This window comes from Cherax quadricarinatus, chromosome 35 (genome assembly GCF_038502225.1).
Source record: "Cherax quadricarinatus isolate ZL_2023a chromosome 35, ASM3850222v1, whole genome shotgun sequence".
Lineage (NCBI taxonomy): Eukaryota > Metazoa > Arthropoda > Malacostraca > Decapoda > Parastacidae > Cherax > Cherax quadricarinatus.
The window spans coordinates 8,391,213-8,414,899 of record NC_091326.1 but is presented as its reverse complement, the minus strand read 5'-3'; the positions used below and the strand labels follow the sequence as shown (position 1 = coordinate 8,414,899).

General features: G+C 41.8%; 1 protein-coding gene across 1 annotated transcript in view; it reads left to right on the top strand.

Moving 5' to 3' along the window:
- The window catches only part of LOC128695043 (modular serine protease), a 59,388-nt gene that overhangs the window by 23,917 nt on the left and 11,784 nt on the right, over window positions 1-23,687 (top strand). The window contains exons 4-8 of the mRNA XM_070091360.1: window positions 6,650-6,821; window positions 7,426-7,747; window positions 19,666-19,756; window positions 21,160-21,189; window positions 21,595-21,776. Of these exons, the coding sequence (XP_069947461.1) occupies window positions 6,650-6,821; window positions 7,426-7,747; window positions 19,666-19,756; window positions 21,160-21,189; window positions 21,595-21,776 (797 nt within the window). The remainder of the gene's footprint in view (window positions 1-6,649; window positions 6,822-7,425; window positions 7,748-19,665; window positions 19,757-21,159; window positions 21,190-21,594; window positions 21,777-23,687) is intronic.

Genomic DNA, 23,687 nt, shown 5'->3' with positions numbered 1-23,687 from the left:
AAATGTAGCGACCTCCTGTCTAAAGGAGTGTGTCGCTCTTCTTCCTGTACTTTCTTTCACCCAAAAATGTACCACTCCTCGGTCCTCCAGAAGCAGTGTTACAACATCGAATGCCCTGCATACCATCTAAAAGGGACCAGGAGGCACAGACCCCACAAGACAAACAATAGTAGCTACGACAACCCAACTCCAGGTGATTTTTTAGTGGCAGGAAACGGAAAAAGAAAATGGAAGGAAATAAAAATAGTCCACCACCTCGGAGCCTTGTTGGACTGGAGGCGCAGCCAGTGGCCACCCATGACCCTCCAGAATTACAACTACTGATGCCAATAACAAAATCCCCCCAAACAAACACAGAATACAACCTCGTTCATATTTGCTAATATACAGGGCCTTAAGCCATCAACCAACAACAAAATACCTTTTATCAGTGGACTTCTAGAGGAGTCTAATGCAATGTTTGCAGCCTTCACAGAGACTCACATAAAAGATCACTTTGACAGTGAAATATGGATAAGTGGTTACAAACTTTTTAGATGCGACAGAAAAAACAGGCAACAAGGGGGGGTTGGCCTGCACGGTTGGCCTGCACGGAGTTGCTGAACACCACAAATGAGGTAGTTGAAGTTCTATCAATAAAGGTCGAGAACCAAAACCTAGTCATTGTGGTTGTATACAAGCCACCAGATGCAACCTCACAACAGTTCGAGGAACAGCTACTGAAAATTGATTACTGTTTGGAAAACCTTCCAGCTCCATCCCCAAACATCTTACGGCTTGGTGATTTCAACCTAAGGCATACAAAATGGAAGAATGTAGCAAATAATGTTATAGCTGAAACAATCCCCGGAGGTAGCGCAGATGAAAGGTCACACACACATGAGCTACTAAGTCTCTGCGAAAAACACACCTTAAGCCAGCAGATAGTGGAGCCAACAAGACTAGAAAACACACTTGACCTTATCTTCACAAATAATGAGGACCTGATAAGAGACATAAGAATATCAAAAACAACTAATTCCGATCACAACCTAATCGAAGTCCAGACGTACATGCATAGGGGTCCTGATCAGCAGAATGCATGTACCTGTGAAGGTGTCTTCACAAAATACAACTTCAACAACAAGAACATCAACTGGGACCAGGTAAACCATGTCCTAAACGAAACATGTTGGGAAGATGTCTTAAATGACATGGATCCAAACCAGTGCCTTGAAAGGATCAACTTTGTGGCAGCCGAAGCATGTTCTAGGCATATTCCCCTAAGAAAGAAGAAGAGCAGGAGTAAACTGGAGAGAGAAAAACGCTCCCTCTACAGAAGACGACGAAGAGTCACTGAGCTCCTCAGGAGTGCTAGAATATCTGATACACGAAAGGAGGCGCTGAACAGGGAAGTGGAAACTATCGAACTTAAGTTAAATGACTCTTACAGGAACCAGGAGAGGCAGGAGGAGCTTAAAGCTATTAGTGAAATTGAAAGAAATTCAAAATATTTCTTTTCATATGCCAAAAACAAGGCAAATACCACATCTAGTATCGGGCCCTTACTCAGACAGGATGGGACTTACACAGATGACAACAAGGAAATGAGTGAAATATTGAAATCCCAGTACGACTCTGTGTTTAGTGAACCACTAATCGGTCTGAGGATCGACGACCCAAATGATTTCTTCATGAATGAGCCTCAAAACTCCATAAATGTATGCCAGATTTCCGACATTACCCTAACTCCGATAGATTTCGAAAAAGCCATTGATAACATGCCTATGCACTCAGCCCCAGGCCCAGACTCGTGGAACTCTGTTTTCATTAAGAACTGCAAGAAACCCCTCTCGCGTGCCCTAAGTACACTATGGAGGAGGAGCTTGGACATGGGTGAAATTCCACAGTCACTTAAAACAACGGATATAGCCCCACTCCATAAAGGTGGCAGCAAAGCATTAGCTAAGAACTATAGACCGATAGCTCTGACGTCCCACATCATAAAAATCTTTGAAAGAGTGCTAAGAAGCAGGATTGCAAATCACCTGGATTCCCAAAATCTGCACAATCCAGGGCAACATGGGTTCAGGGCAGGTCGCTCCTGCCTCTCACAACTACTGGATCACTATGACATGGCCTTGGATGCACTGGAAGAAAATCAGAATGCAGATGTAATATACACAGACTTTGCAAAAGCATTTGACAAATGCGATCATGGCGTAATAGCCCATAAAATACGTGCTAAAGGAATAACTGGGAAAGTGGGGAGATGGATCTTCAACTTCCTAACAAATAGAACACAAAGAGTAGTGGTCAACATAGTTAAATCGGAGGCTGCCATAGTGAAGAGCTCTGTTCCACAAGGCACAGTACTCGCCCACATCTTATTCCTTATCCTCATATCAGACATAGACAGAGATATACACCACAGCACCGTATCATCCTTTGCGGATTATACTAGGATCTGCATGAGGCTGTCATCTGCTGAGGACGCGGTTAACTTCCAAGAAGATATAAACAAAGTTTTCCAGTGGGCAACGGTAAACAATATGATGTTCAATGAGGGCAAATTCCAACTACTCCGTTATGGAAAACTGGAGGAGATAATAACTAGAACAGAGTATACTACTGACTCCGGCCATACAATAGAGCGGAAAAATAATGTAAGGGACCTGGGAGTAGTAATGTCTGAGGATCTCACTTTCAAGGATCACAACAGTGCCACGATCGCACGTGCAAAGAAAATGATAGGATGGGTAATGAGAACTTTCAAAACGAGAGATGCCAAGCCAATGATGATCCTTTTCAAATCACTTGTTCTCTCTAGGCTGGAATACTGCTGTACATTAACATCTCCATTCAAAGCAGGTGAAATCGCAGATCTAGAGAGTGTACAGAGATCCTTTACTGCACGTATAAGTTCTGTCAAGCACCTTAACTACTGGGAACGCTTGGAAGCACTTGACTTGTACTCGTTGGAACGCAGGAGGGAGATATATCGTAATCTACACTTGGAAAATCTTGGAAGGAATGGTCCCAAATCTGCACACAGAAATCACTCCCTACGAAAGTAAAAGACTGGGCAGGCGATGCAAAATGCCCCCAATAAAAAGTAGGGGCGCCATTGGTACACTAAGGGAAAACACCATAAGTGTCTGGGGTCCAAAACTATTCAACAGCCTCCCATCAAGCATTAGGGGAATTGCGAATAAGCCCCTGGCTGCCTTCAAGAGAGAGCTGGACAGATACCTAAAGTCAGTGCCGGATCAGCCGGGCTGTGGCTCGTACGTTGGACTGCGTGCAGCCAGCAGTAACAGCCTAGTTGATCAGACCCTGATCCATCGGGAGGCCTGGTCATGGACCGGGCCGAGGGGGCATTGATCCCCGGAATAACCTCCAGGTAACCTCCAGGTAAGTTTGGGTTTCTGGCCTTCTTGTCATCGAAACCGAGGTTGAGAGACAGCATTCTCTGCCTTCGCATCGGACACACTCATGTAACTCATGGATATCTCATGGAAAGGCGTCCTGTTCCACTTCGTGAGAATTATCTAGTTCCTGTGTCAATTTCCCATATTCTACTAGACTGTCCTGTCTCAGCAAGCACCCAGAATTTTCCTCCGACGTCGTCACCGCTCTAACACCCCTACTTTATCTGCCCTCCTTGCTGACAGCCATGCCTTTGACACAGACTCCCTCTTCGACTTTTTGAGAGCCACTAATAAATTTATTACACAAACTTTGATAATTCTTCCTTCAGCACTCCTCACAGCCCTCCTAACTTTACCCTTGTCTTCTCCATCCTAACATCAGTAAGCGTAATGTTTATTTTAGTTATACCTGCCCCAAAATATGTGTGTAATAATACACATCTGTACCTGTAAACTTCATACACATATTTTTTCACAACATTCATGGTCACACTTTAAATTACTGGCTCTAAAGTGGCTGATGGTTGTATGGCAGATAAGACAGAAAATGGCAACAGCAAGTAAGAGAGAGATGAAACTTTATAAACTAATGGAGGAGAAAGTTAGGGTGAGATATCAGCAACTATTGGCAGAAAGGTGGGCTAGTGCGAGTATAGGTAGTGTGGTGGTTGGAGAGGGGTGGGATAGTTTTAAAAATGCAGTGTTAGAATGCGGGGCAGAAGTTTGTGGTTATAGGAGGGTGGGTGCAGGAGGAAAGAGGAGTGATTGGTGGAATGATGAAGTAAAGGGTGTGATAAAAAGAAAAAAAGTCGCTTATGACAGGTTTTTACAAAGTAAAAGTGATATAAGAAGGGCGGAGTATATGGAAAATAAGAGAAAAGTGAAGAGAGTGGTGAGAGAGTGGAAAAGGAGAGCAAATGATAGAGTGGGTGAGGCACTGTCAACAAATTTTGCTGAGAATAAGAAAAAAAATTGGAGATAAACAATTTAAGAAAGCCTAGGGAACGAATGGATTTGTCAGTTAAAAACAGAGTAGCGGAGTTAGTAGATGGGGAGATGGAGGTATTGGGTAGATGGCGAGAATATTTTGAGGAACTTTTAAATGTTGTTGAAGAAAGGGAGGCAGTAATTTCATGCACTGGTTAAGAAGGTATAACATCTTTTAGGAGTGAAAAAGAGCTGGATGTGAGTGTGGGGGAGGTGCATGAGGCATTACGTAGAATGAAAGGGAGTAAAGCAGCTGGAGCTAATGGGATCATGACAAATGTTAAAAGCAGGAGGTGATACAGTATTGTAGTAGTTCGTATTTTTGTTCAATAAATGCATGCAAGAGGGGAAGGTACCTAGGGATTGGCAGAGAGCATGTATAGTTCCTTTATATAAAGGGAAGGGGGACAAAAGAGATTGTAAAAATTATAGGGGAATAAGTTTATTGAGTACCAGGTAAAGTGTACAGTAGGGTTATTATTGAAAGAATTAAAGGTAAGACAGAAAGCAGGATTGCAGATGGACAAGGAGATTTAGAGTGGGTAGGGGATGTGTAGATCAAGTGTTTACATTGAATCATAGACTGGTTATAAATGACCATAATTTTTAAAGGGGTGGACCGGTAAGCCAGCGGAAGGCCTCGGTCAGATGACCAAAAGCTCCAAAGGCGGGTCATCATCTGACTAAGACCCGCGTCAGGAAACATTTGTCCTGTTTCCTGACGAACCTTACCTAACCTAACCTATTGAATCATATATGTGAACAGTATTTAGATAACGGCAAGGAAATTTTCCTTGCATTTATGGATTTAGAAAAGGTATATGATAGGGTGGATAGGGTAGTAATGTGGCAAATGTTGCAAGTGTACAAAATAGGTGGTAAGTTACTAAATGCTGTAAAGAGTTTTTATGAGGACAGCGAGGCTCAGGTTAGGGTGTGTAGAGGAGAGGGAGACTACTTCCCAGTAAAAGTAGGTCTTAGACAGGGATGTGTAATGTCACCATGGTTGTTTAATATATTTATAGATGGGGTTGTAAAAGAAGTAAATGCTAGGGTGTTCGGGAGAGGGGTGGGATTAAATTATGGGGAATCAAATACAAAATGGTAGTTGACACAGTTACATTTTACTGATGATACTGTGCTTCTGGGAGATTCTAAAGAAAAGTTGCAAAGGTTAATGGACGAGTTTGGGAGTGTGTGTAAAGGTAGAAAGTTGAAAGTGAGCATAGATAAGAGTAAGGGGATGAGGGTATCAAATGATTTAGGTAATGAAAAATTGGATATCACATTGGAGAGAGGGAGTATGAAAGAAGTGAATGCTTCAGATATTTGGGAGTTGACGTGTCAGCAGATGGGTTTATGAAGGATGAGGTTAACCATAGAATTGATAAAGGAAAAAAGGTGAGTGGTGCATTGAGGTATTTGTGGAGACAAAAAACGTTATCTTTGGAGGCAAATAAGGGAATGTATGAAAGTATAGTAGTACCAACACTCTTATATGGGTGTGAAGCTTGGGTTGTAAATGCTGCAAGGAGGCGGCTGGAGGCAGTGGAGATGTCCTGTTTAAGGGCAATGTGTGGTGTATATATTATGCAGAGAATTTATAGTGTGGAAATTAGGAGGTGTGGAGTTACTAAAAGTATTAGAGGGCTGAAGAGGGGTTGAGGTGGATTGGTCATTTAGAGAGGGTGGAACAAAGTAGAATGTCTTGGAGAACATATAAATCTGTAGTGGAAGGAAGGCGGGCTAGGGGTCGTCCTAGGAAAGGTTGGAGGGAGGGGGTAAAAGAGGTTTTGTGGGCGAGGGGCTTAGACTTCCAGCAAGCTTGCGTGAGGGTGTTAGACAGGAGTGAATGGAGACGAATGGTTTTTGTGACCTGGCGAGCTGTTGGAGTGTGAGCAGGGTAATATTTTGTGAAGGGATTCAGGAAAACAGGTTAGCCAGACTTGAGTCCTGGAGGTGGGAAGCACAATGCCTGCACTTTACAGGAGGGGTTTGGGATATTGGTTGTTTGGAGTGATGCCTAAACTGTTGTATCTAAGTGCCTCTGCAAAGACACTGATTATGTATGAATGATGGTGAGAGTGTTGAACGATGACGAATTTTTTTTTCTTTTTTTCTTTCTTTTTGGATCACTCTGCCTCGGTGGGAAACGGCCGACGTGTTAAAAGAAATAGGTGTAAAACATTCTTATATAAATTAAGAGTAATTGCCTGTGTTGTTAAATACTAACACAAAATAATATATTTCAGATGTAATAGACGTGATTTTCGATGTGATTACGGAGCGTGCATCAAGAAGCTGTGGTCGTGCAATGGATATCCCAACTGTCTTGATGGTTCTGACGAGACGGCCAAAGCGTGCAAGGCTACAACTTGCAGCTCTAATAAATTTCGGTGCAAATACGGGGCGTGTATAGATATGGTAAAGTGCTACAGATTTATTATTTGTCAAAAATTTTTGTGGTTACAGAAATATTTGCCCTATTTCCTCAGGTGGATTTTGTAGTTTGTTAGGTTAAAAGCCTGTCGGTTGCACTTAAGTCATTAAAGCCTCATGTCGACTGGACACTAATACTCATGAATACATTTTTCCAGTCAGAGGGATTGGGTAGTTAACTTGCCATCACATTTCATGATGAAATACTGAATATTTTTCCCCGATACCAGTGGATTGTAGATGAGTGGAGGGAAGATTGAAAATTCCAGATAATTATTTGGAGGAGGATGGGGGTAGATACGTGGTACTTAACCACATTACAACAAATCCATAAGTTCCACGAGAGGAAGGCACAGCCAAGTTACCCCTCGAGGGAGGTTCCTTGACGCTGGTGAGGGGCGCTTGATCTAGGGAATTAGATCTGTGATCCAATTCCCTGAATTAAATCTGAATACCTTCCATCTCCCCCCACAGGCACTGTATAATCCCTACGGGTTTAGCGCTCTCCCATAATAATAATACTAATAAGAGAAAAGTTACACAAGATTTTATTGCACTGACTGAAAACTTTTTATTTTTTTTTTACCAGATAAAGAAATGTGATGGAATCGTCCATTGCATGGATTCTTCAGACGAATCGAAAGAGTTATGCGGTGCTCAGCACACTGCCGTGACGACACCTGGGCCAGTCATACTCACCCCAGTTCCTGTTACAAGTAAACCTGAAGTCCCACCAACCCCAAGACCACCAACCCCAAGACCACCAACCCCAAGCCCACCAACCCCAACGCCTTCTACAGGGAAACCCATAATAGAGGGATGCGAGGCTAACAAAATGTGCTCCTGTCCGCCGCCTAATGAACACTTCTGCGTCGCATGTGGCAGCAGCCCAGACGTTTGTGCTGGGATAGGTTAGTCTATCATTCTTCTCTTGTTATATATATATATATATATATATATATATATATATATATATATATATATATATATATATATATATATATATATATAAACATGTCGGCCGTTTCCCACAAAGGCAGGGTGACCTAAAAAGAAAGAAAGAAAAAACTTTCATCATTCAAAACATTTACCATCATTTATACATAATCACTGTCTTTGCAGAGGCGCTCAGATACAACAGTTTAGTTATCCCTCCAAACAGCCAATATCCCAAACCCCTCCTTTGAAGTGCAGGCATTGTATTTCCCACCTCCAGGACTCAAGTCCGGTTAACCGGTTTCCCTGAATCCCCCTCACAAAATATTACCCTGCTCACACTCCAACAGCTCGTCAGGTCCCAAAAACCATTCGTCTCCATTCACTCCTAACATGCTCACGAATGCCTGCTGGGAGCTCAAGCCCCTCGCCCACAACCTTTACCCCCTTCCTCCAACCATTCCTAGGACGACTCCAACCCTGCCTTCCTTTCCCTACAGATTTATACGCTCTCCAGGTCATTCTACTTTGTTCCAGTCTGTCTAAATGACCAAACCACCTCAACAACCCCTCTTCAGCCCTCTGAATAATACTTTTTGTAACTTCACACTTACTACTAATTTCCATACTACGAATTCTCTGCATAATATTTACACCACACATTGCCCTTAGACACGACATCTCCACTTCCTCCAGCCTCCTCCTCGCTGCAACATTCACAACCCAAGCTTCACACCCATATCAGAGTATTGGTACCACTATACTCTCAAACATTCTCTTCTTTGCCTCCATGGATAAGGTTCTTTATCTCCAGTTACATGGTTTACCTTGTTCTTCATAAACCCATTTGCCGACAAATATCTGAAAACATTCACTTCTTCCATACTTCCTCCCTCCAATGTGATATCTAATTTTCCCTTACCTAACTCGTTTGATACCCTTCATCACCTTACTCTTATCTGTGTTCACTTTCAGCTTTCTTCCTTTACACACTCTCCCAAACTCATCCACTAAACTTGGCAACTTCTCCTCGGAATTTTCCAAAAGCACAGTATCATCAGCAAAAAGTAGCTCTGTCATTACCCGTTTTGTATTTGATTCTCCACAATTTAATCCCACTCCTCTCCCCAGCATCCAGGCATTTACTTCTTTTGCATCCTCATTTATAAATATGTTGAACAACCATGGTGACATTACACATCACTGTCTAAGACCTACTTTTACTGAGAAGTAATCTCCCTCTTTCCTACATACTCAAACCTGAACCTTACTATCCTCATTAAAACTCTTTACAGCATTTAGTAACTTACCACCTCTCCCATACATTTGCAACATCTTGCTTCCCTATCCACCCTATCACATGCCTTTTCTAAATCCATAAATACAACGAAAACTTCCCTACCTTCATTTAAATACTGTTCACTTATATGCTTCAATGTAAAAAATTGGTTTACACATCGGTGATCCTGCCCTCCGTTTTACTTCTAATTCTTTCAATAATAACCCTACCATGCACTTTCCTTTTTGTCTCCCCTTTTTTATATAAAGGAACTATGCACGCTCTGTGCTAGTCAATAGGTACCTTCCTTTGTTTAATACACTTGCTGAACAAAAGTACCAACCACTCCAAAACTATATAACCCCTGCTTTTAACATTTCTCTCATGGTTCCCATCAGTTCCAACTTTCATTCTACCCAATGATCCACGCACCTCCAACACTCGCATCCGGCTCTTCTTCACTCTTAAAAGATGTTATACCTCCCTGGCCAATGCATGAGATCACTCATCCTCTCTTCTTCAACATTTAACAGTTCCTCAAAATATTCCTGCCATCTTTCCAATACTTGCAACTCTCCAGTTCTGTTTTTAATTGTCAAATCCATTTGTTCCTTAGGCTTTCTTAACCTATTTATCTCACTCCAAAACCTATTCTTATTCTCAGCAAAATTTGTTAGCAGAATTTCTTCCATTCTAACATTTGCTCTTCTTTTGCGTTCCCTCACCACTCTCTTCACCTCTCTTTTACTCTCTTTTACTCTCCATATACTCCGCCCTTCTTATATCACTTCTGCTTTGTAAAAACCTCTCATCTAATTATACTCACCTAATTGTGGTTGCAGGGGTCGAGACTCAGCTCCTGGCCCCGCCTCTTCACTGAGTGATACTAGGTCCTCTCTCTCCCTGCTCCATGAGCTTTATCATACCTCATCTTAAAGCTATGTATGGTTCCTGCCTCCACTACTACTTACTAGGCTATTCCACTTCCTGAAGAAATACTTCCTAACATCCCTTTAACTCATCTGGGTCTTCAACTTCCAATTGTGACTCTTGTTTCTGTGTCCCTTCTCTGGAACATCCTGTCTCTGTCCACCTTGTCTATTCTACGCAGTATTTTGTATGTCGTTATCATGTCTCTCCTAACCCTCCTGTCCTCCAGTGTCGTCAGGCCGATTTCCCTTAACCTTTCTTCGTAGGACATTTCCCCTTAGCTCTGGAACTAACCTTGTCGCAAACCTTTGCACTTTCTCTAATTTCTTGGCATGCTTGATCAAGTGTGGGTTCCAAACAGGTGCTGCATACTCCAGTATGAGCCTGACGTACACGGTGTACAGTGTCTTGAACGATTCCTTACTAAGAAATCGGAAAGGTTTTCTCAGGTTTTTGCCAGGCGCCTATACGCTGCAGTAGTTATCTGGTTGATGGGTGCTTCCGGAGACGTGTTCGGTGTTATACTCACCCCAAGATCTTTCTCCTTGAGCGAGGTTTGCAGTCTTTGGCCACCTAGCCTATACTCCGTCTGCGGTCTTCTTTGCCCTTCCCCGATCTTCATGACTTTGCATTTGGCTGGACCAGGTGTCCAGCCTGTCCAGGTCTCTTTGAAGCCCAGCCTGATCCTCATCTGATTTAATTCTCCTCATTAACTTCACATCATTTGCGAACAGGGACACTTCTGAGTCTAACCCACTGTGATACCTCATCACGTACCATGACTCCTCGTTGCCTCCCTGTCAGGTATTTTCTGATCCACTGCAGTGCCCTTCCTGTTATATGAGCCTGATACTCTAGCTTCTGCACTAATCTCTTGTGAGGAACTCTGTCGAAGGCCTTCTTGTAGTCAAAGAATATTCAATCGACCCACCCCTCTCTCTCGTGTCTTACTTCTGTTATTTTATTATAAAACTCCAGAAGGTTTGTGACACAGGATTTGCATTCCATAAATCCATGCTGGTTGGCATTTATACTCTTGTTCCGTTCCAGGTGCTCCACCACTCTCCTGATAATCTTCTCCATAACTCTGCATACTATACACGTCAGTGATACTGATCTATAGTTTAGTGCCTCTTTTCTGTCTCTTTTCTTAAAAATGGGAACTTTTTTCACCCTTATCACTCTCTTTACCTCATTATTTTACCAATCACTCTTCCTTCCTCCCGCACCCACCCTCCTATATCCATAAACTTCTGCCCCGCATTCTAAGCACTACCTATACTCTCACTAGCCCACCATTCTCCATATAGTTGCTTATATCTCACCCTAACTTCCTCCTCCCTTAGTTTATATACTTTCACCTCTCTCTTACTTGCTGATGCCATTATCCTTTTTCCCCATCTACTTCTTACTCTAATTGTTGCTACAACTAAATAATGATCTCATATATCTGTTGCTCCTTATAAACATACACTTCTTGAAGTCTAACCATCAGCCTTTTATCCACCAATACATAATCCAGCAAACTAATTTCATTATGCGCTATATCATATCTTGTAGACTTATTTATCCTCTTTTTCTTAAAATATATATTACTAATTTCCAAACCTCTTCAAGTACATAGTTCAATTAAAGGTCCCCATTATCATTTACCCCTGACACCCCAAACTTACGTACTACGCCCTCTTAACCGTTTCTCCCACTTTAGCATTCATATTCCCAAGCACAATTATTCTCTCATTTGGTTCAAAACTCTCTCTCTCTCTCGCTCTCTACACATCTCTCTTCTCCAGGGGCATAAACACTTACTATAACCCACTTTTCACATCCGATCCTTATTTTTCTCCACATAGTTCTTGAATGTATACATTTATATTCTCTCTTTTCCTGCCATAACTGATCCGTCAACATTATTGTTACTCCTTCTTTAGCTCTAACTCTATGAGAAACCCCTGACCTAATCCCATTTATTTCTCCCCACTGAAACTCTCCCACCCCCTTCAGCTTTGTTTCACTTAAAACCAGGACATCCGCCTTATTCTCATTCACAATATACACAATCATCTCTTTCTTATCATTCGCACAACATCCACGCACATTCATACATCCCACTTTGACGGTTTTCTTCTTTTTCTTTTTAGTAAGCTATACAGGAAAAGGGGTTACTAGCCCATTGTTCCCGGCATTTTAGTCGACTTTTACAACACGCATGGCTTACGGAGGAAAGAATCTTATACCACTTTCCCATCGATATGAAAGGAAATAATAACAAAAACTATTAAGAGAAAATCAAAGAAAACTCACATGAGTGTGTATACATAAACATGTATGTGTAGTGTGACCTAAGTGTAAGTAAAAGTAGCAAAATACATCTATTATCTTGCGTGTTCATGACACAAAAAAGACACCAGCACTCCTACCATTGTGTAAAACAAATACTGGTTTCCGTCTTACACTCATTTGGCAGGACAGAAGTACCTCCCTCGGTGATTGCTGTCTATGTACAGGTATATGGAACATGAAGGAACTGGGGATATGTTCATAACGTCCATGAAAGTCTTCAAGGGAGGAGGGGTGAAGTTATACTGGCGAAGGGCTTGAGAGTCAGAGAAATGGCGCTGTTTTCCCATTTCTTGTTTCAAACTTAATTACCTCACATTCCCTAGGCGCTGTATGGTTAGTGAGTTACTCCATCCACTCCCTTCAGGCATCTGTATAAGTTCAGTCTCGCTGGACACAAGTTCAATCTTGTTCGACACAAATTCAGTCTTGCTGGACACATACATGTTTAGTCTCGCTGGACACAAGTTCAGCCTTGCTGGACACAAATATTGCACAATGTTTCAATAACATTACACTTTCACAGAACCTTAATTGACTAAATTTGCAAGTACATACTTCAAATAATTATACTTAGACACACACCTAGGTATACACTGCTGCTATTATTATAATCAAGGGGGAAGCACTAAACCCGTAGGATTATACGGCGCCTGTGGGGGGATGTGGAAGGTATTCAAGTTTAATTCAGGAAACTGGAGCACAGATCCAATTCCCTAGATCAGAAGCCCCTCACCAGCATCAAGGAACCTTCCCTGAGGGGATACACACCTGTTATTTTCAGACAAGCTGCCTTAAATGTATTAATGTTTTGGAGTCGAGATAAAAGCTAATTTATATTTTTATCTTTTTATTCATACACATTATCTTATATATATATATATATATATATATATATATATATATATATATATATATATATATATATATATATATATATATATATATATATATATATATATATATATATATATATATATATATATATATATATATATATATATATATATATATATATATATATATATATATATATATATATATATATATATATATAATGTATGTATGTACGTATGTATATATAATGTACACAATATCTCGTATAAGTTTTGCAATACATATTTTCTTTTGTTTTCACAGATTATAAGAACTTAGCAATAAACCCAGAGAAAAGACTTATCTTTACGCCACATCTTTTTTGTTTCTCTCTGGGAGTGGTCTAACCTGCATGGAAATCCACATCAAGGTTTCTTTTTCACACGAGGGTCAACCGAAGATTATTCATTACTCCCATACACAGAATTCGGAGTTACTGCATCATGCATCAGTTTAGAATCAGGCGTTTGCGGAGTAGCTAAATTATCATTGAGAATTAATGGTGAACGAGGAGCTCTAACATTCTTATTTAGGCACAGCATTCTAAATCTGGTTTAAATTTAGAATAAAGACATTTTAATTTATATCATTCGCAACTCCATCCACTCCTCGATTTTCCAACAGATTGAGAGAGAATACATAATAAACTTCCTTGTGTACTGCTTTTCAGAGGACGGGTGGGGATCAACTATCTCAGCACACAAACGTTTCTCTGCCTCTATCAAATAACCATCTGTCTCTGTAGCCAATCGACGAACCTCATATATACACTTCCCCTTAATGACAAGAGATAATCGTGGGGGATTCTTATTGGGCTCATCTCCGCCCCCTCTCTAATCATAGGAGCTAATGGATCCAAATGTTTCCTTGGTGGGGAGTAAGATACCGGGTTCGTCCCAACTAAAACCACAAGTGAAAATGTTGTGGCACGTATCTTCGCAAATACTTGATGCAGAGCCGTATTAACTAGTCTTGATCCTACTTTAAAGACCGGCCAGAGCAACTCCGGCTTCATCATCTATTGTGTCTTTCAGAGCGGTCTTCACCCCATCAGACGAAACTATAGCAGTACAGTATCAAAACGCACAGGTTTCTATAAAAGCTTTACGTTACATACGTTTTCGACACACACACACACACACACACACACACACACACACACACAAGCAGGGATAACAGGGAAGGCACTACAATGGATCAGGGAATACTTGTCAGGAAGACAGCAGCGAGTCATGGTACGTGGCGAGGTGTCAGAGTGGGCACCTGTGACCAGCGGGGTCCCGCAGGGGTCAGTCCTAGGACCAGTGCTGTTTCTGGTATTTGTGAACGACATGACGGAAGGAATAGACTCTGAGGTGTCCCTGTTTGCAGATGATGTGAAGTTGATGAGAAGAATTCACTCGATCGAAGACCAGGCAGAACTACAAAGGGATCTGGACAGGCTGCAGACCTGGTCCAGCAATTGGCTCCTGGAGTTCAATCCCACCAAGTGCAAAGTCATGAAGATTGGGGAAGGGCAAAGAAGGCCGCAGACGGAGTACAGTCTAGGGGGTCAGAGACTACAAACTTCACTCAAGGAAAAAGATCTTGGGGTGAGTATAACACCAGGCACATCTCCTGAAGCGCACATCAACCAAATAACTGCTGCAGCATATGGGCGCCTAGCAAACCTCAGAACAGCATTCCGACATCTTAATAAGGAATCATTCAGGACCCTGTACACCGTGTACGTTAGGCCCATATTGGAGTATGCGGCACCAGTTTGGAACCCACACCTAGCCAAGCACGTGAAGAAACTAGAGAAAGTGCAAAGGTTTGCAACAAGACTAGTCCCAGAGCTAAGAGGTATGTCCTACGAGGAGAGGTTAAGGGAAATCAACCTGACGACACTGGAGGACAGGAGAGATAGGGGGGACATGATAACGACATACAAAATACTGAGAGGTGGACAAAGACAGGATGTTCCAGAGATTGGACACAGTAACAAGGGGACACAGTTGGAAGCTGAAGACACAGATGAATCACAGGGATGTTAGGAAGTATTTCTTCAGCCACAGAGTAGTCAGTAAGTGGAATAGTTTGGGAAGCGATGTAGTGGAGGCAGGATCCATACATAGCTTTAAGCAGAGGTATGATAAAGCTCACGGCTCAGGGAGAGTGACCTAGTAGCGATCAGTGAAGAGGCGGGGCTAGGAGCTCGGACTCGACCCCCGCAACCTCAACTAGGTGAGTACACACACACACACACACACACAACACTTACACACACACACAACACTTACACACACACACAACACTTACACACACAAACACACGCAGACACACAACACTTACACACACACACACACACACACACACACACACACACACACACACACACACACACACACACACACACACACACACACACACACACACACACACGCAGACGATGTGAAGTTAATGAGGAGAATTAAATCAGATGAGGACCGGGCAGGACTTCAGAGAGACCTGGACAGACTGGACACCTGGTCCAGCAACTGGCTTCTCGAATTTAATCCCGCCAAATGCAAAGTCATGAAGATAGGGAAGGGCACAGAAGACCGCAGACAGAGTATAGGCTAGGTGGCCAAAGACTGCAAACCTCGCTCAAGGAGAAAGAGTTTGGAGTGAGTATAACACCGAGCCTGTCTCCGGAAGCACACATCAACCAGGTAACTGTTGCAGCATATGGGTGCCTGGCAAACCTGAGAACAGCGTTCCGATACCTTAATAAGGAATCGTTCAAGACACTGTACACCGTGTACGTCAGGCCCACCTGTTTGGAACTCGCAGTTGATAAAGCACGTCAAGAAACTAGAGAAGGTGCAAAGGTTTGCGACAAGTTTAGTTCCAGAGCTAAGGGGAATGTCCTATGAAGAAAGGTTAAGGGAAATCGGCCTGACGACACTACAAACACACACACACACACACGCCAGGAGCTTGGACTCGACCCCTGCAACCTCAACTAAGTGAGTACACACACACACACTCACCACAACAGACGGTGCAGGCAGCATGAATAGCAGGGAGCGTGGATCAAAGAGTACCTAAGAGGAAGGAAGCAGAATGATTGTCTGGTAAGAGATGTCAGAATGGGAGAATAACAAGTGGGGTTCCATAAGGTTTCGTATTAGGGCCAGTACTGTGTCTGGATTATGTGAACGACACTCCAGAGCAGGTACGACAGTCTCCACGAGGCTAGGAGGGAGTGAATTTGGCAAGTAATAGGTTTAGAGATGAGGCCGGGAGCTAAGACTCGACCCCTTCAACCACATACAGGTGAGCACTTACGCACGCACTTACGCACGCACTTAAGCACGCACTTACGCACGTACACACACACACACACACTCGCACGCACGCACGCACGCACGCACGCACGCACGCACGCACGCACGCACGCACGCACACACACACACACACACACACACACACACACACACACACACACACACACACACACACACACACACAGTTTAAAGTCACTCTAAACTTGTAACAAACTTATAAATCTCGTTAAACGATATTTGGAAACTTAAAATAACTTGCCATTGCTTCCAGAGGAGTTGAATGAAGTCATTCTCTATAGAGTGAAGGGCGGTGAAGAGCAGATGTGTGTAAGTGACCCCGTGTCACTGCCTCACTAATAATAAATGGTGCGAAGTAAATTTACGTGATCAGGAGAGTGTGGTCTTACGATAGTTTGGGTAAAGGGTTGGGGGGTAATTATAAGAAGGCTGACACGTCTACTAAGTCATGTGCAGCGACACACGATCACTTTCACACATCTGCTCTCCGCTGTCTTTCGTCTAATGAAAATGACTGCATTTAACTCCTCCACAAGCCTTGGTATTATGTAAAACATTTGTTAACGAGATGGTTTATGAATTTATTACGAGTTTCGAGGGACTTAAAACGTATTTGTGTGTCGGTGTTGAGCGCTTAACTAACGTACATATTTTTTTTCTTTATAGAACCCTGTGTGATTCGAAATTGTACTGTTATACTTTTGTCTGATGGGACGAAGACCACTCTGAAAGATATAATACGTGAGGAAATTGAATTTGCTCTGGCCGATCTTAAAAATATGATCAAAACTGAAGTTTCTACGGCTCTTCAGCAAATATTGACGGAGAGACACGGGCCAGGGTTTGTGCATTATAAACAGCCAGCAACGTTTACCCCCGATGATCGGGATGGGACGAACCCAGTGCCTTCCACACCATCAACGAATATAGATGTGGACCCAATACCTCGTATCTTTAGCAAGAGAGATGTTGGAGGTGAAGGTGGGAATAGGATGACCTCAATACTCTCCTCCCTACGTATGAATGGAGAAGGGGAAATATTGTCTCCTACGATTAAAGTAAATGAAGAGGTTCTTGGTAGTTCACCACCTGACTACCTACCTGTGATGGGGCTGACTAAGGTTGAAAGAGTGACTATTAAGACAGATGATCATTGGATAGAGGCACAGAAACGTTTATTTGCAGAGACTGTTCATTCACTCCTCTCCACTCCTCTGACAGTGTGAGTAGATAAGGGAGTTTACTGTGAACCGCTTCTCAGTCTGATGGAAAATCGAGAAATGGATGGAATTAAGTATAATGAAAATGAATATGCCATTCTGAATTTACCCATTTATCCCCATTGTTAACTTAGCTACTCGGCAAACTCTTGATTCTGAACTGATGTAATACCCAGCAACTCCGGATTCTATGTATGGGAGTGAAGTGGCCGAGACTTAGTCTTTAATAGAAGTGATGGATAATCATCATGTGGTTCGTGTGTGAAAAAGACTTGATGGGATTTCCATGACAGTGAGACACTTCGAGAGAGACAGAAGATATGCTGTAAAGAAGGAGTCTTTACTCCCCCCCCCCTAGGCTAAGTTCATTGTTCTTATAGTCTGTGAAAACAAACTAAAATTAATTTATACGTGATATTATGTATATGTAATTTGTAAATCTGTGGTGATGTGTATGAATAAAGAGATATAAGTATAGGTCACTTTTTATTTAAATTCCAAAGGTTAATTAATAATTTTAAGATAAATACCTATGAATATCGGCTGTGTAGACATACAAGGTGGAGTCAAGTGTATTTCTGTGAGATGTATTGTTGCTGGATCACTGTGCCATACTTGTGTCCACCATGACTAAACTTGTCTTGGAAGACTGAAATTGTACAGATATCTGAAAAGATAGAGAGAGTGGGGCTACTCCTTATTCAGCTCTTGATCTAATGAATCAGAGAAATAACCTGAAGTGAGAAAGAATCTTGATCCAAGGAAGTGCAGTGAAATGGCCAGCTAATGGACCCTTAATTATCAGGATGCGGGGAACAGGCACAGAATCCCGATAAGAGGAATTTGAGTGAAATGGTAACTCTGATCTGAGGAATCACAGGTGGGTTGAAACAAAAATGAATTACAAAGGCCTCGCCTCTGTGAGGAATCTGAAACCTGAATGAGTTTTTTACGAGGTCAAAAAGTTCAGCCTACAGAGTTCAGCCAGCATACGGAGTTCCTCAGTTGTTCAGAGTATAGATCCCTACTACTACTACTAGTAATAATACACATATTTAGACACGTGTAATTATTGGTAGTAATATCGACTTTACTTAGATTATTGGACACAAACAGCTTAATGAGACATTTATTAAGTCATTGTATCGCCCACCTGTGACTTTGTCAGTCACGCTGATCACTTATACCTGGAGAGGGTTTCGGGGATCAACGCCTCTGCGGCCCGGCCTGTGACCAGGCCTCCTGGGTGCCTGTCCAGCGCCTTCTTGAAGACAGCCAGGGGACTATTGGTAATCCCCCTTATGTATGCTGGGAGGCAGTTGAACAGTCTTGGGCCCCTGACACTATTTTCTCTTAGCGTACTCGTGGCGCCCCTACTTTTCATTGGGGGAATGTTGCATCTCGTGCCTAGTCTTTTTCTTTCGTAGGGAGTGATATTCGTGTGCAAAATTGGGACTGCATAGATAAACTGATGGAAAAAGTTGAACCAGATCAACGGTACACAGATTATAGTTAGATATTATAGTTGGATATTAGATATTAGATATTAGATATTAGTTAGATATTATAGTTAGATATTAGATGGATCTTTTTCAGTCTGATACAACAAAATGAGAAACTGGATTATTATTATTATTAGTAGTAGTAGTAGATCGAGGAGAGCTAAACTCGTAGGAGCCATACAGTGCTTGGGGAATTGGAGGCAATCAGATTTGATCAAAGGAGGTGGAAAGCAACTGTAATTTCCTGGTTGAAGTCCTTCACCAGCATCGAAGCAGGTACCTCCCCCCCCCTGAAGGGACTGAGCCCGAGAGCTGGAGCTCAACCCTCAGGGTAAACAAAAGAAGTCGAGTGTTGAAATCTATGACTTATAATAAGATGTTGTTTATAACTAAATGTATCATGCACTGTCGTTGCAGTTAACGAGGTGGTGTGTAGCGTAGACCAAGTAGACAGCTCCGACACTGAAATAACCATTGATGTTCTGTCTTGTGGAGTCCAGCCTATTGTGTGAGTCTCTCCTTACTTTAAGAGTCTTATATGATATTTAAAGTCCTGCACACGTAAATATGATTGAGCAAATATATATTTTTATTTACAAATTCCTGTACTGTGATGTACTACTAATGTGACTTTTATTATTCATTAGTATGTATTAATAAATTTTCTTCTTGACAAATAGTCATTAAAGTTTCCAGACAGATTAAGTTAAGATTATTTTATTTTGGGCTCATTTATACAAGGTATGATAAGTTGTGCAAGAGAGGTATAAAATACCGACAATATGAAAGTTAAGACACATGTGCAACATCTGGAAATCTTTATTGTAGACGTTTCGCCATCCAGTGGCTTTATCAATACAGATTCTAGGACATAATAGGAAGACAGTAGAACTATATACAAAAGATGAGGTAATCAGTCCCTCAGCCTTGGAGTTAGTGTTCACAGCATCGTGGTGGAGGAGAATCTGAAGCAAAGGCAAGAAGACTGGCGGTTATATAGGCGTCAGTGGATAGGGACGGGCAGCAGACGAGGGCATAGTCACTGGTAGGCGGGATTTCCCAGTGGAAGTAGATCCTACCCAAAGAGATGGGTTAGTTGCAGCAGCCGTGAAGAAGGTCTTGTAGATGTCCTCTGAACCAAGATTCCATGATGTTGCAGTGTCTGACAAGTTGTGCAAGAAAGGTATAAAATACCGACAATATGAAAGTTAAGACACATGTGCAACATCTGGAAATCTTTATTGTAGACGTTTCGCCATCCAGTGGCTTTATCAATACAGATTCTAGGACATAATAGGAAGACAGTAGAACTATATACAAAAGATGAGGTAATCAGTCCCTCAGCCTTGGAGTTAGTGTTCACAGCATCGTGGTGGAGGAGACACTGCAACATCATGGAATCTTGGTTCAGAGGACATCTACAAGACCTTCACGGCTGCTGCAACTAACCCATCTCTTTGGGAAGGATCTACTTCCACTGGGGAATCCCGCCTACCAGTGACTATGCCCTCGTCTGCTGCCCGTCCCTATCCACTGACGCCTATATAACCGCCAGTCTTCTTGCCTTTGCTTCAGATTCTCCTCCACCACGAGGCTGTGAACACTAACTCCAAGGCTGAGGGACTGATTACCTCATCTTTTGTATATAGTTCTACTGTCTTCCTATTATGTCCTAGAATCTGTATTGATAAAGCCACTGGATGGCGAAACGTCTACAATAAAGATTTCCAGATGTTGCACATGTGCCTTCACTTTCGTATGATAAGTTGTTGTGTTAGATTAGGACAAACAAAAAGCAGACGAGACATAGATACAATTATATTTAAATAGTTTCAGAAGTGAGACGAACTTTATGTGATCCATTTTATTCCTGGGAGAGAGAAGACTCATACAGTTACTTTCATTTTCCAGGAATATCGCTGGTATTGTTCGAAGTCCTGGGTAAGTTGACACAGCTTACGTATTTCCAGTTTTGCTTTACTATGTTCTCTCTATATACCCTGTGTGTCCTATTGTTTGTACTGGCTTAACAAAGTCCCTGGAGAGTGACTCACGATATTGTAATAACACGATCGCAAACAAATCAAAGAACGGGTGAGTTCTAAAACTCAGGCCTTTTGAGTTTTATGTGTCACCTACCCTGGGATCAAGCCTACCCGTTACGGGATTTTATTTTTTTCTCGTGGAGAACTAAACGTCCACTTCAATTTGCATTTTTATTAAGTTTAACATTGTACAGTGGTTCAAAGAACACATAGGTATTATGGGTACACGTCTGTTATACATTTTGTATTTAATTTATGAAGATTTCCACGTAACGGACTAACAGTCGTTGTTGTTCTGCAGAGCGCCGATGTGTGGCTCTGACAGAGGAGTCCCTGTGCTGAGTGTGGTCCTTGCTGACTGTTGGGGAACTACACACCTTGCTGAGTGTAGACCTGATGGGTTGTGGTACCCTTATGGTAATTTCCGAAATGACACTCTCCCTTCAAAGTTATTATGCCAGTCTAACTACATTAACTCTCATGGTAAGTGCTGTGGTAGCCACCCAGGCTACCTCTTCTCAAAGTTATTATGCCAGTCTAACTACATTAACTCTCATGGTAAGTGCTGTGGTAGCCACCCAGGCTACCTCTTCTCAAAGTTATTATATTCCATTCTAACTATGTACTAATTCTCATGGTGTTATATGATATCCAGAAACAAAAATCCGTATTTTCAAAGGTAGGATGCTTGTTCAACCTGTAAATTCACTCGTAAAAAAAGTTAATAGGCCATTCTAACTAAATTACCTTCAAGTAAATGGTTCTTGAAGTCACTGTTGATATATTCAGAACTTTTGATGGGATATCTTTTCAAGAAAATGGTGATATTATTTTATTTGAATAAAAGATCACCTGAATTTGCTCCCTTACCCAAGGGAAACAGTGAAATATAATTGCTCCCTTACCCAAGGGAAACAGTGAAATATAATTGCTCCCTTACCCAAGGGAAACAGTGAAATATAATTGCTCCCTTACCCAAGGGAAACTGAAATATAATTGCTCCCTTACCCAAGGGAAACAGTGAAATATAATTGCTCCCTTACCCAAGGGAAACAGTGAAATATAATTGCTCCCTTACCCAAGGGAAACAGTGGAATATAATTGCTCCCTTACCCAAGGGAAACAGTGGAATATAATTGCTCCCTTACCCTAGGGAAACAGTGAAATATAATTGCTCCCTTACCCTAAGGAAAGTGAAATATAATTGCTCCCTTACCCTAGGGAAACAGTGAAATATAATTGCTCCCTTACCCTAGGGAAACAGTGAAATATAATTGCTCCCTTACCCTAGGGAAACAGTGAAATGTAATTGCTCCCTTACCCAAGGGAAACAGTGAAATATAATTGCTCCCTTACCCTAGGGAAACAGTGAAATATAATTGCTCCCTTACCCTAGGGAAACAGTGAAATATAATTGCTCCCTTACCCTAGGGAAACAGTGAAATATAATTGCTCCCTTACCCTAGGGAAACAGTGAAATATAATTGCTCCCTTACCCTAGGGAAACAGTGAAATATAATTGCTCCCTTACCCTAGGGAAACAGTGAAATATAATTGCTCCTTTACCCAAGGGAAACAGTGAAATATAATTGCTCCCTTACCCAAGGGAAACAGTGAAAAATAATTGCTCCCTTACCCAAGGAAAACAGTGAAATATAATTGCTCCCTTACCCTAGGGAAACAGTGAAATATAATTGCTCCCTTACCCTAAGGAAACAGTGAAATATAATTGCTCCCTTACCCTAGGGAAACTGAAATATTATTGCTCCCTTACCCTAGGGAAACAGTGAAATATAATTGCTCCCTTACCCAAGGGAAACAGTGAAATATAATTGCTCCCTTACATTAGGGAAACTGAAATATAATTGCTCCCTTTCCCAAGGGAAACAGTGAAATATAATTGCTTCCTTACCCAAGGGAAACAATGAAATATAATTGCTCCCTTACATTAAGGAAACAGTGAAATATAATTGCTCCCTTTCCCAAGGGAAACAGTGAAATATAATTGCTCCCTTACCCAAGGGAAACAGTGAAATATAATTGCTCCCTTTCCCAAGGGAAACAGTGAAATATAATTGCTCCCTTTCCCAAGGGAAACAGTGAAATATAATTGCTCCCTTACCCAAGGGAAACAGTGAAATATAATTGCTCCCTTTCCCAAGGGAAACAGTGAAATATAATTGCTCCCTTTCCCAAGGGAAACAGTGAAATATAATTGCTCCCTCACCCAAGGGAAACAGTGAAATATAATTGCTCCCTTTCCCAAGGGAAACAGTGAAATATAATTGCTCCCTCACCCAAGGGAAACAGTGAAATATAATTACCCAAATTATTATATACATTAGGCTTTATTATTCATGCGGATAATATAATAATTAAATAGGTTACATAAAT